This window comes from Artemia franciscana, chromosome 11 (assembly GCF_032884065.1).
Source record: "Artemia franciscana chromosome 11, ASM3288406v1, whole genome shotgun sequence".
NCBI lineage: Eukaryota > Metazoa > Arthropoda > Branchiopoda > Anostraca > Artemiidae > Artemia > Artemia franciscana.
The window spans coordinates 12,571,486-12,586,190 of NC_088873.1; the positions used below are offsets into that span (position 1 = coordinate 12,571,486).

General features: G+C 32.0%; 1 protein-coding gene across 1 annotated transcript in view; it reads left to right on the top strand.

Moving 5' to 3' along the window:
- Positions 1-14,705, top strand: part of LOC136032553 (plasma membrane calcium-transporting ATPase 2-like) — a 342,097-nt gene that overhangs the window by 287,458 nt on the left and 39,934 nt on the right. Inside the window, exons 27-28 of the mRNA XM_065712822.1 lie at positions 664-862; positions 2,211-2,422. Of these exons, the coding sequence (XP_065568894.1) occupies positions 664-862; positions 2,211-2,422 (411 nt within the window). The remainder of the gene's footprint in view (positions 1-663; positions 863-2,210; positions 2,423-14,705) is intronic.

The following is a 14,705-nucleotide window of genomic DNA, read 5'->3' on the forward strand; positions in this document are numbered from 1 at the left end:
CATAGAAATAACAAAATCGCAATTAGAAATTATATGTAGTCTATGTATAATTTTGCTTCATTGTATATTCAGTATTTACCGGAATTACTGCCTTCTATTTGCTTGGTAGGCAATCAGTTTCATAGGTGGGGAAGTTGCTATTCTTAGTGCTAGTTCAGTCTCTGGCGACGACCACAATGTCATCAAAATAGTCTGCCCTTTTTTGCAGTCGGAAATGCATCTAATTTTTTCATAATTCTTGTTGTGATCGTTAGTATTACAGATCGTTATGATCGTTAATACTACTAGTATGATTATGATTATTCACTCCAATTATGTTAATTATTCAATATCATAAGCACCAAAATCTATAAAAATAAAATGAGAAGTGATTTCACTTAGAGGTCGCCTTTTGTAAGCCTTCTTTGATCATGCCATGATTACCTATTGTTTTTTATCTTGATTATACCTGAACGATGTTTTTTAATTTTGGTTGCTTTAATTTAAATTTTAGTATTGATACTTTCTAATTACTTTAAAGCTGGATATGGAGCGCTTTCTTGTAATAAAAAATGATTTTTATACCCTTTTTTTTCTTGTAATAAGAAATGATTTTTATATCAAATTTTGTTCTTGTAATAAGAAATGATTTTTATACCCAATTTTTTTGTTTCATGCTCATAGGCGGTTCAGATGCTATGGGTGAACTTGATTATGGATACACTAGCTTCCTTGGCATTGTCAACTGAGATGCCCACCGCTGATCTCCTTACACGTAAACCTTATGGACGCACAAAGCCGTTGATATCTAGAACCATGATGAAAAATATACTTGGACAAGCTGTTTATCAAATGACTATTATTTTCTGCTTGCTATTTCTTGGTAAGTGAATAAAAGTAGCTAAAAGTAGTAATTATACTAGGGGCCCTGTACCCCACAGATTGTGCTACGGCAGAGGCCGTTTTAGGAGGGGGACAGAAGGGGCACCTGTCCAAGGAGTAGAAATTTAGGGGTGCAAAATTTTAAATAAAAAAAATCTAACGGTTGTAATCGTTTTGTAATTTTAGAAATGAAAACAATTAATTAATAAAATATAAAAACTTATTAAATAGTAAATAAAACCATGTGGCACCGAATAGTTTAAGAAAGTGAAGGCTTCATATGAAGTTGTCGCTGTCTTTGTGGACCAAACTATTGTTAATATTTGAACTTAAATGGACCAAGTTATGTATTAAAATTGCTGTTCATTAAAATTTCATTTTCATTTCGTTTAATTCGGAAATTTAATTTAATTGAATCAATCTCTTATTTAATTTTCATATCGCTGTTTCATCAAACATTTCTTTTTAATTTTGTTGCGTGGCTCGCTTAAAGCTGAAACAAGCAGATATTTATCAGTTTTTTTTTAATCTTGAGGATTTTCTTGATTTTTATGTTAGCCTAGTGCGAAAAGAGTAGTTTTAGTGTGAAATGTTTTAACATAACGTAGCATAACCACATAGCATAGAAAATTACGTACGTAGTGTGAGCCCTGTTTAACTTGAAAATGAATATTGAATTTATTTGACGTGTAAATTTACCTAATCTTTGTTGATTCGGGTCATCGAAACAATAGTGTATTTTGAACTATTTACTTTATTTTTTCATATTTCTCCGCTACTTAATTCTCGTTCCTCGTGTGACTCGCCCTTTATCTAAACTTCTCACTCACGCATGTTTTTGATTTTCAAAAGGTATAGAAGGCATTGATGACCTTATCCGTGTCAAAATCCAAAACTCAATCATCATCGCTATCATTTTCAATTTGTTTGGTTCGTTTTACCTCGGCTTGTCTTTCGTCATTATGAAATGCATATCGTCGAACCTTTGTTTTTTTAACAAAGATATGGTAGGCATTGATGACCTTCTCCATGTCTAAGTCCCAAACCCAATTCTCATCACTATCACTTTTGACACGTTTTGGTTCTCGCTGTCCAGGTTGATTCTCATTGACCCGCTCACATGCTCGGTGTCGCATGTCTTCTAACCACGTGTCTTTGCTCTTCATTTTTATTTTTGACACGCCGCCGCTGTTCTTCTAACTGCATGTATATATATATATATATATATATATATATATATATATATATATATATATATATATATATATATATATATATATATATATAATAAGTTACCCATACTCTTTGCTTGACACTTTAACTACAGTTCATAATCATATTTATTTTAGGGGAGCATTTATTGAGGATTGACTCTGGAAGGGGAGCTGACATCCATGACCCCCCGTCTCAACATTTCACTGTGATTTTCAATACGTTCGTGATGATGACTTTATTTAACGAGATCAACGCCCGAAAAATTCATGGCCAGCGAAATGTGTTCGAAGGGATTTTCAGCAATATGATTTTCTATGGAATTTGGATAATCACTTTTGTCTCCCAGGTACACCTTATTAGTTTTATTTTCTTAGGGTCTATAAATTCATATACAATATATACTTTCTAAATAAGCGTAGGCGCTTTACTTCTCGTATTATTTGTTTCTATGAGAAAATTTTTCGTTTTGAGGAATGGGAGGGTTTTTTTTAGGGACAAATTTTTAAGTTGTTTCTTTTTCCTTATAGTCAACCCATATTATTAGTAACCTCGGTAATTAGCAGTCAATTATAGTTTAAAAACGATTATTTGACGTTATGAAGTAGGTACGGAACCTATTGTTAAAAAAAAAAAAAACGGTGGATCAAGCTAAGTTATCTTGGGTATTTGTCATTTTTTTTTTCTGGAAACCTATAATTTTATGTAAAATAGTTACGTATCAAATTTAAATAAAATTTAAGAGCGAGAAAATAAATACGAGCAGTTACATTGAACGTGTGCAGGTTCTCATTAGTTCACTTGTCTACTAAGATTTAGAACAAAATTCGAGGCTTCCCTTAGTATTTTTGATTCGAGTCGTCAAAAATCCAGTATATTCTAGTATATTCTTCCAGTATATTCTAGTTATACTTACTTTCTTTTGACATTTTTCTGCACAATTTTATTCTTGTTCCTCGTTCAACTCTTCGCTCATACAACAGTAGTGCATGATGATGCTCATTTTAGGAGAGAACATTTGCTAAGAGAAATCAGACCAGTCAACTAAGTCTATTAAGACCAATCTACTAAGTCCAATCTACTAAGTCAATTAAGACCAATCTGCTAAGTCTATCAAGACCAATCTATTAAGTCTTTTAAGACCAATCTACTAAGTCCAATCTACCAAGTCTATTAAGACCAATCTACTAAGTCTATTAAGGCCAATCTACTAAGGCTATTCAGACCAATCTACTAAGTCTATTAAGACCAATCTACTAAGTCTATTAAGACCAATCTACTAAGTCTTAAACCTTTGACTACTAGATTTTAGACTTAAGGTGTACTGGCAAAGTAGGTCTTGATAGTTTTGTATTTTTCCCATCAACTAGAATGTATTTGATTGAAGAGGTCATTTGTAGATTATATGATAAGGTGAATTCTGCTGTAGTTGCGTTTCGTTGGTGATTTGAAGCCAATCCTAAATGAAGCATGGCTTTTCTGGTGAGAAACAAGGGTTGGTTTTTGCTCAACTCCACTGCTAAGCCTAAAACGCAAATTTCAAGAACCAATGGCTATTTGAAATGAGAATTTAATGAAGCCATTTGCTGCAGCTCTCTGAGATGTATATGTGTTTGCATTGTAGTTGTTTGCTTATTAGTATTGTCTCTGTAATATTGAATCTACTCTAACTGAGGTATATTCTTGGACGCCGTACGAGGCGTAGTGTTAGGATCCGTTTGTCTCATATGAAGGCATTGCTGATTAATAAAAAAAAAAATTTACAGCCTCTACAAAACATAGTTATGCCATCTATATTTGGAATTTCATATTTTTTTTTATTGATCTTAAAGTTTCTTTAAAAATGTAAATGCCCTCCACCCCTCAAAGAAAAGACAATTTAGAGACTGCAGGACACCTCCTTAGATGGAAAATTAAAGATTAAGTCGCTCTGTAGTAACAAATAATCTTCAGAGGAGATCTTCAAATGCACTATATATGTTTTTGAGCCTTCTTAACCGATTGATTAGCACACTATAAGTCCTTGTGTCGCTGGTTATTTAGCTTGGAATAGGGCTCAGTGGCGTGACTCTGTAAGTTCAGCCAGAGTTGAACCACCTCTAAATGGGTACATGGACAAATCTATATAAGGTTTAGTGTCCTGTTTTTCTAGCGGAATAGGACTCTCTTCCCGAATAGGGAATAGAACAAGAAGATTTTTGGTATCTCTGACGTCATGTGCAAATTAAATAAGATGATGAATGAAGCCAAACAGCTAAAGCAAAAGGTATGCACAAAGTGTCTGACGTAATGATGAACGAAACTGAACAGCGATATTTGCGGTTAGAAAACAAGCGACAGCGACGATCCTGCCGAAAACGAAATATGTGGTTATAAGTGAAGCAACAGCGAAAATTACAACGGATCTCAGGAGAATACAAATCCTGTAAAATGTATGACTGTGAAGTATAAGCAAAAAGAGGGAATTGAATTCACGCCAGAATTTCTCTATTTGACTGAAATTACTGATTTGCCACCTCATTACTTAAAACTATACAATAACACAATAATCATTCTGATGCGCAAGTTGAGGATCTAATCTGTACAATCCTGCCGCATGCCGAGTGCCGGGACACAAACAAAACTGGAGCTCTATAAAAAAAAGTTGAATAATTCAGTCGATCTACTTTTTACGTAGTAAATATACCTTTGACAAATTCAACCATTAGTCAAGGATTCACTAGAAGAATATTTTTACTTTGTAACTCATTTTTGTCTTGGGGAATTGGGTTCTAAGAGATACTGCCTTTAATTTTTGGTATGATGATAATAATTTTGTGCAATTTTGAAATAACTAAATTATTAATTTAACGGAAAAGGTTTTCTCTCGAGGTTCCCTTGTACAAAGTCAAGGAACTCCTCAATTTTTCAAAGACGTACTTCAGAATAGAATCATGATATACTTGCGTATATTTATAGCCATAGATATTTTTAGAGTTTAATCAGCCAACATTGTGTACTAGCTTTTGCAACGACACCATTAACCCCTAGAACACCATTAATCTTAGATATTTACAGCTATTCATTATTTTTAGATATAAATCATCCAGTATTGTGGACTAGCTTTCGCAACGACACCATTGACCGTATATATTTATAAGCGTAATTATTTTTAGAAATTAATCATCCCCTAGAGCGGACTAGTTTTCGCAACGGCACCATTAGCCTTATGTATTCGTAAGCATTAACTATTTATATATATTGATCATCCAATATGGTGGACTAGCTTTTGCAATGGCACCATTAACCTTAGAACACCATTAACTTTATATATTTATAGGTATAAATTATTTTTAGATATTTATCACCCAGTATGGTTGACTAGCTTTTGCAGCGACACCATTAATCTTAGCACACTATTAACCTTATATATTTATAGGCATAAAACATTTTTAGGAGTTTATCATCCAATATGGTTGACTAGCTTTTGCAGTTACATCATTAACCTTAGAACACTATTAACCTTATATATTTATAGACATAAATTATTTTTAGACACATTTATCATCCAGTATGGCTTATTAGCTTTTGCAGCGACACTATTAACCTTAGAACACTATTAACCTTATATATTTATAGGCATAAAATATTCTTAAAAATTTATCATCCAGTATGGTTGACTAGCTTTTGCAGTTACGCCATTAATCTTATATATTTATAGAAATAAATTATATTTAGACATTTATCATCCAGTATTGTTTACTAGCTTTTGCAGCGACACCATTAACCTTAGAACCCCATTAACCTTATACATTTATAGGCATATATTATTTTAAAAATTTATTATCCAGCATGGTTAGATTTATTATCCAGCATGGTTAGACACCATTAACGTTAGAACACAAACAACCTTATATATTTATAAGCATAAATCGTTTTTAGAAATTTATCGCCCAGTTGGGTTGACTAGCTTTTGCAGCGACACCATTAACCTTAGAACCCCATTTACCTTATACATTTATAGGCATATATTATTTTAAAAATTTATTATCCAGCATGGTTAGATTTATTATCCAGCATGGTTAGACACCATTAACGTTAGAACACCAACAACCTTATATATTTATAAGCATAAATCGTTTTTAGAAATTTATCGCCCAGTTGGGTTGACTAGCTTTTGCAGCGACACCATTAACCTTAGAACCCCATTAACCTTATACATTTATAGGCATATATTATTTTAAAAATTTATTATCCAGCATGGTTAGATTTATTATCCAGCATGGTTAGACACCATTAACGTTAGAACACAAACAACCTTATATATTTATAAGCATAAATCGTTTTTAGAAATTTATCGCCCAGTTGGGTTGACTAGCTTTTGCAGCGACACCATTAACCTTAGAACCTCATTAACCTTATACATTTATAGGCATATATTATTTTAAAAATTTATTATCCAGCATGGTTAGATTTATTATCCAGCATGGTTAGACACCATTAACGTTGGAACACCAACAACCTTATATATTTATAGGCATAAATCGTTTTTAGAAATTTATCACCCAGTTGGGTTGACTAGCTTTTGCAGCGACACCATTAACCTTAGAACCCCATTAACCTTATACATTTATAGGCATATATTATTTTAAAAATTTATTATCCAGCATGGTTGACTAGCTTTTGTAGCGACACCATTAACCTTATATATTTATAGGCATATATTATTTTAAAAATTTATTATCCAGCATGGTTGACTAGCTTTTGCAGCGACACCATTAACGTTAGAACACCAACAACCTTATATATTTATAGGCATAAATCGTTTTTAGAAATTTATCACCCAGTTGGGTTGACTAGCTTTTGCAGCGACACCATTATCCTTAGAACCCCATTAACCTTATACATTTATAGGCATATATTATTTTAAAAATTTATTATCCAGCATGGTTGACTAGCTTTTGTAGCGACACCATTAACCATATATATTTATAGGCATATATTATTTTAAAAATTTATTATCCAGCATGGTTAACTAGCTTCTGCAGCGACACCATTAACGTTAGAACACCAACAACCTTATATATTTATAGGCATAAATCGTTTTTAAAAATTTATCACCCAGTTGGGTTGATTAGCTTTTGCAGCGACACCATTAACCTTAAAACCCCATTAACCTTATACATTTATAGGCATATATTATTTTAAAAATTTATTATCCAGCATGGTTGACTAGCTTTTGCAGCGACACCATTAACGTTAGAACACCAACAACCTTATATATTTATAGGCATAAATCGTTTTTAGAAATTTATCACCCAGTTGGGTTGACTAGCTTTTGCAGCGACACCATTAACCTTAGAACCCCATTAACCTTATACATTTATAGGCATATATTATTTTAAAAATTTATTATCCAGCATGGTTGTCTAGCTTTTGTAGCGATACCATTAACCTTATATATATATAGGCATATATTATTTTAAAAATTTATTATCCAGCATGGTTGACTAGCTTTTGCAGCGACACCATTAACGTTAGAACACCAACAACCTTATATATTTATAGGCATAAATCGTTTTTAGAAATTTATCACCCAGTTGGGTTGACTAGCTTTTGCAACGACACCATTAACCTTAGAACCCCATTAACCTTATACATTTATAGGCATATATTATTTTAAAAATTTATTATCCAGCATGGTTGACTAGCTTTTGTAGCGACACCATTAACCTTGTATATTTACTAGCTGTTGGGGTGGCGCTTCGCGCCACCCCAACACCTAGTTGGTGGGGGCGCTTCGCGCCCCCCCCAAGCCCCCCCGCGCGCGTAAGTCGTTACGCGCCATAATAGTTACGCGCCATTGTAGTTGTGTCCCTATGTCCCACCTGTGAATATAGATATATATACATATATATATATATATATATATATATATATATATATATATATATATATATATATATATATATATATATGGTTTTAACTACGTAAAACTTGCGAATATACAACATTCTTTGCTGTCCCATTGTCTTTGCATATAAATAGATTGTCAGGTTTACCGACTCTTGAACATGCAACATATAATGGTCCATGGGAAAACAATCTGTATTCAGATCTATACCTCATGATTCTAATGATTGCCCTTGAGCTTTGTTGATGGTGATTGCTAATCGACCATTCCCTGTCCCGGTGTCCCGGTCGTCATTTATATCCCCCTGTTTCCCCCGGTGTCCCCGTTGTAGTTGTGTCCCTGTGTCCCGGTCGTCATTTATATTCCCTGTGTCCCGGTCGTCATTTGTATCCCGGTGTCCCGGTATGTATATACATTCGTTTTTTAGTTTTGTTTTTCTCCTTTATTTTTTTCCCTTTTTTTTCTTTTTTAGTTTATTTAGATTTTTAGATTTTTTAGTTTTTTTATTAGTTTTTAGTTTTTTTTTCTTTTTAGTTTTTTTGTAGTTTTTACCTTCTTTTTAGTTTTGTTAGTTTTTTTTTTACTTATGTCCTGGTCGTCATTTATACTCCCTGTGTCCCGGTGCTTTGTTGATTGCTAATCGAACATTCCTTTTGTCCTGGTCGCTTTCTCTTTGAGTGTCGTCATTTATTTTTTTCTTATTTAGTTCTTTTAGTTTTTACCTTTTTTAGTTATTTTTAGTTTTTTAGATGAAATTTTTTTTTAGTTTTTTTCCTTTTTTTCTTTTTAGTTTTTTATTGGTTTTTACCTTTATTTTAGCTTATTTTTCAGTTTTTTCCTTTTTTTTAGTTTTTTTTTTATTTTTTATTTTTTTTATTTTTTTACCTTTTTTTAGTTTTTTTAGTTTTTTTAGTTTTTTATCTTTTTTACTTTTTTTATTAGTTTTTAGTTTTTTTTTGTAGTTTTTGCCTTTTTTTAGTTTTTTCAGTTTTTTTTTAGTTTTTTATTGGTTTTTACCTTTATTTTAGCTTATTTTTCAGTTTTTTCCTTTTTTTAATTTTTTTTATTTTTTAGTTTTTTTAGTTTTTTACCTCTTTTTAGTTTTTTTAGTTTTTTTTTTAGTTTTTTAGCTTTTTTTTTTTTTATTAGTTTTTAGTTTTTTTTGTAGTTTTTGCCTTTTTTTAGTTTTTTTAGTTTTTTAGCTTTTTTATTAGTTTTTAGTTTTTTTTGTAGTTTTTACCTTTTTTAGTTTTTTTTAGTTTTTTAGATGAAAATTTTTTTAGTTTTTTCCTTTTTTTCTTTTTAGTTTTTTATTGGTTTTTACCTTTATTTTAGCTTATTTTTCAGTTTTTTCCTTTTTTTAGTTTTTTTTTATTTTTTATTTTTTTTAGTTTTTTACCTTTTTTTAGTTTTTTTAGTTTTTTTAGTTTTTTAGCTTTTTTACTTTTTTTATTAGTTTTTAGTTTTTTTTTGTAGTTTTTGCCTTTTTTTAGATTTTTCAGTTTTTTTTTAGTTTTTTATTGGTTTTTACCTTTATTTTAGCTTATTTTTCAGTTTTTTCCTTTTTTTAGTTTTTTTTAGTTTTTAGTTTTTTTAGTTTTTTACCTTTTTTTAGTTTTTTTAGTTTTTTTTAGTTTTTTAGCTTTTTTATTTTTTTTATTAGTTTTTAGTTTTTTTTGTAGTTTTTGCCTTTTTTTAGTTTTTTTAGTTTTTTAGCTTTTTTATTAGTTTTTAGTTTTTTTTGTAGTTTTTGCCTTTTTTTAGTTTTTTAGTTTTTTAGCTTTTTTATTTTTTTTATTAGTTTTTAGTTTTTTTTGTAGTTAGTTTTTTTAGTTTTTTACCTTTTTTTAGTTTTTTTAGTTTTTTTAGTTTTTTAGCTTTTTTATTTTTTTTATTAGTTTTTAGTTTTTTTTGTGTTTTTGCCTTTTTTTAGTTTTTTTAGTTTTTTAGCTTTTTTATTAGTTTTTAGTTTTTTTTGTAGTTTTTGCATTTTTTTAGTTTTTTTAGTTTTTTAGCTTTTTTATTTTTTTTATTAGTTTTTAGTTTTTTTTTGTAGTTTTTGCCTTTTTTTAGTTTTTTCAGTTTTGAAGTCACCTGATCCAGTTTTTTCAGGTGACGTCACCTGATCCACAGATCCACACACAGACAACTTATTTTTATATATATAGATAGGCATATATTATTTTAAAAATTTATTATCCAGCATGGTTGACTAGCTTTTTAAGCGACACCATTAATGTTAGAACACCAACAATCTTATATATTTATAGGCATAAATCGTTTTTAGAAATTTATCACCCAGTTGGGTTGACTAGCTTTTGCAGCGACACCATTAACCTTAGAACCCCATTAACCTTATACATTTATAGGCATATATTATTTTAAAAATTTATTATCCAGCATGGTTGACTAGCTTTTGCAGCGACACCATTAACGTTAGAACACCAACAACCTTATATATTTATAGGCATAAATCGTTTTTAGAAATTTATCACCCAGTTGGGTTGACTAGCTTTTGCAGCAACACCATTAACCTTAGAACCCCATTAACCTTATATATTTATAGGCATATATTATTTTAAAAATTTATTATCCAGCATGGTTGACTAGCTTTTGCAGCGACACCATTAACGTTAGAACACCAACAACCTTATATATTTATAGGCATAAATCGTTTTTAGAAATTTATCACCCAGTTGGGTTGACTAGCTTTTGCAGCGACACCATTAACCTTAGAACCCCATTAACCTTATACATTTATAGGCATATATTATTTTAAAAATTTATTATCCAGCATTGTTGACTAGCTTTTGCAGGGACACCATTAACGTTAGAACACCAACAACCTTATATATTTATAGGCATAAATCGTTTTTAGAAATTTATCACCCAGTTGGGTTGACTAGCTTTTGCAGCGACACCATTAACCTTAGAACCCCATTAACCTTATACATTTATAGGCATATATTATTTTAAAAATTTATTATCCAGCATGGTTGACTAGCTTTTGTAGCGACACCATTAACCTTATCAAACAGTTCGTGGTTACGAACTGTAGTAATTAGCGAACCGGCTCAATAGTAAACGAAACTTTAAAAAACGGAATTTTGATGCTAAAAGATGCATGAAAAGAATCGGATTTTTATTCTGATTTTAAATATATAAGTTTCATCAAATTTAGTTTTTGTTATCAAAAGTTACGAGCCTGAGAAAATTTGCCTTATTTTGGAAAATAGGACGAAACAACCCCTAAAAGTCATTAGGGGTTGAAACATCATATCAAGTTAACGAAAATCACACCATCGCATTCAGCGTATCAGAGAACCCCATAGAAAAAATTTCAAGCTCATATCTACAAAAATGTGGAATTTCGTATTTTTTGCCAGAAGACAGATCACGGGTGCGTGTTTATTTTTTTGTTTTTTTTTCCCAGGGGGTCATCGTATCGACCAAATGGTCCTAGAATATCGCAAGAGGGCTCATTCTGACGGAAATGAAAAGTTCTAGTGCCCTTTTTAAGTAACCAAAACAATTGGAGGGCACCTAGGCCCCTTCCCACGCTCATTTTTTCCCAAAGCCAACGGATCAAAATTTTGAGATAGCCATTTTGTTCCACATAGTCGAAAACCGTAAAACTATGTCTTTGGGGATGACTTACTCCCCCACAGTCCCAGGGGGAGGGGCTGCAAGTTACATACTTTAACCATTGTTTACGTACAGTAATGGTTATTGGGAAGTGTACAGACGTTTTCAGGTGGATTTATTTTGGTTTGGGGTGGGGATGAGGGGAGGGGGCCATGTGGGAGGATCTTTCCTTGGAGAAATATGTCATGGGGGAAGAAAAATTCGATGAAAAGGGCGCAGGATTTTCTAGCATTACTATAAAAAAAAAACAATGAAAAAATAAACATGAACAAGTTTTTCCAATTGAAAGTAAGGATTAACATTACAACTTAAAACGAAAAGAGATTATTACGCATATGAGGGGTTCTAAAAATACTTTAGCATAAAGAGCGAGATATTTAGGAGTAGGTAAATACCTCGCTCTTTATGCTAAAGTATTTTTAGTAATTTCAACTATTTATTCTACGGCATTTCTGATTCAAGGGTCATTCTTAAAGAATTAAAAAACAAACCCCCTCATATACATAATAAAAATATAAGAATATAAAAGTTTGTTTCGTAAGTGAATTCTTAAGTTTCGTATATTTTTTACTAACAAAAACGTTCGTTGAAAATTAAAAGTTCTAGTTGCTTTTTTAAGTAACCGAAAAATTGGAGGGCAACTAGGCCTCCTTCCCCACCCCTTATTTCTCAAAATCATCTGATCAAAACTAATAGAAAGCCATTTAGCCAAAAAAAGAATTAATATGCAAATTTCATTTTAATAATTTATGTGCGGAGAGCCAAAATCAAACATGCATTAATTCAAAAACGTTCAGAAATTAAATAAAAAAAACAAGTCTTTTTAACTGAAAGTCAGGAGCGACACTGAAACTTAAAACGAACAGAAATTACTCCGTATATGAAATAAGTTGTCCCCTCCGCAATCCCCCGCTCTTTACTCTAAAGTTTGACTCTTTGCCACAATTCTACTTTTTAAAACAATTGAAAACTTTAGCGTATAGAGCGAGGGATTGCGGAGGGGACAACTTATTTCATATACGGAGTAATTTCTGTTCGTTTTAAGTTTCAATGTCGCTCCTTGCTTTCAGTTAAAAAAAACTAGTTTTTTTTATTTAATATATTCATAGGGATAAAATATTTTTAGAAATTTATCATCCAGTATGGTTGACTAGCTTTTGCAATGACGCCATTAACTTTAACACCATTAACCTTACATATTTATAGGTATAAATTTTTTTTAGAAATATATCGTCCAGTATGGTTGACTATCTTTTGCAACGACATAATTAATCTTGAAATATCTTTAACGTTAGGGGAGAGTTTTGTACCTTTGACCACTTTAAAAAAAAAGTGTTTTTATGAAAACTGTATGTCATTATGAAATTATTTATTAGATTCATGACAAACTTTAGTTCTTAAAACACGTGTTTAATATCTGGAACATATGTTGTGTTAATTTTTTTAGAGCAAATAAAGGTCATAAAAACGTTCGTGAACTAGTCAGAGGTACCATATAGGTGATGTATCTTTGACCACTCTATGTTTTACCTTCGACTACTTTCATAAATAAGTACAAAAGCAAACAGGACCACATCTACTACTTGTTCCTTAGTAAGTATCAACTATTCAAAATTAAATATTGAGAAATCAATTTCAAATCACGGATGATCCATTTGAAAAGCAGTCTCAGAGGCTTTCACTGGAACTGGTTAATTTGTAAATGACTTTCATCTAAGTCTATTACTCCTGCAACAAAATATTTCTCATTCCTTTTCCCAGCTAACTTTGCAACAACAAAATCGCCTTTAGAAATTGTATTTCTTTCAAAATTTTCCTGATCTTCCAAATCGACCAAACCAGCAAAATGTGTCATAATGTTCAGTATCATAACGTTTTCACTGCTTTTTTCTCTTGGCCTTCCTGACTCACTTTTTTCTTATTCATCTGCTGTTTCTCAATTTCCTCCTTTTCTGAAGTTTCGGTCAATATTCTTGACTTGCCTTTCTTCCTCCCTTTGGTGACTTCTTTCCTAGGCCCTGCCTTTGGATGAGGTCTAACCATATGTGGTGAGATGATTTCGGTGGCATTTTTGGATGGAAAATCAGTAGCTTCCAAGGTTTCCTCACCATTCTGATTCAAATTTTTAGTGACAGGAAGTGGTGCCCCTGTTACAGTTGAAGATGACAAATTCATTTTCAATGAAAGTTTTTACTTAGGTGGAATGCTGATGCCAGCAACATTTATGACACAAAAACCCCTTTGCGCTTTTTTCTGAGAGATTTCTTCGCATTTGAGCTAAATATCCATGCTGAATTGTTTCAAGGTAAAATAGACTGCTTAGACAAAGAAGGTGAAAGGAAGATGCATTCTTAATATAAATCATGCAAAATTATTTACCTTTTTATGGCACTTGGTATTAACAAAGTGACATATAGCAATCGCCAATTCTGTCGGTCTGTCTGTCTGTCGGTCCCGGTTTTGCTACTTTAGGCACTTCCAGGTAAGCTAGGACGATGAAATTTGGCAAGCGTATCAGGGACCGGACCAGATTAAATTAGAAATAGTCGTTTTCCCGATTTGACCATCTGGGGGGGGGGGAGTGGGGGGCCGGTTAATTCGGAGGAAATAGAAAAAATGAAGTATTTTTAACTTATGAGTGGGTGATTGGATCTTAATGAAATTTGATGTTTGGAATTATATTGTGTCTCAGAGCTCTTATTTTAATTCCTGACCGGATCTGATGACATTGGAGGGCGTTGGAGGGGGGAAAACCTAAAATCTTGGAAAACACTTAGAGTGGAGGGATCGGGATGAAACTTGATGGGAAAAATAAGCGCAAGTCCCAGATACATGATTGACATAATCGGAACTGATTCGCTCTCTTTGGGGTAGTTGGGGGGGAGTCATTCTTAAAAATTAGAAAAAAAGAGGTGTTTTCAACTTACGAACGGGTGATCGGATCTCAATGAAATTTGATGTTTAGAAGGATATCGTGTCTTAGAGCTCTTATTTTAAATCCCGACCGGATCTGGTGACGGGGGCGGGGAGTTGGGAGGGATCGGGATGAAACATGGTGGGAAAAATAAACTCCTAGATAGATGATTGACATAAA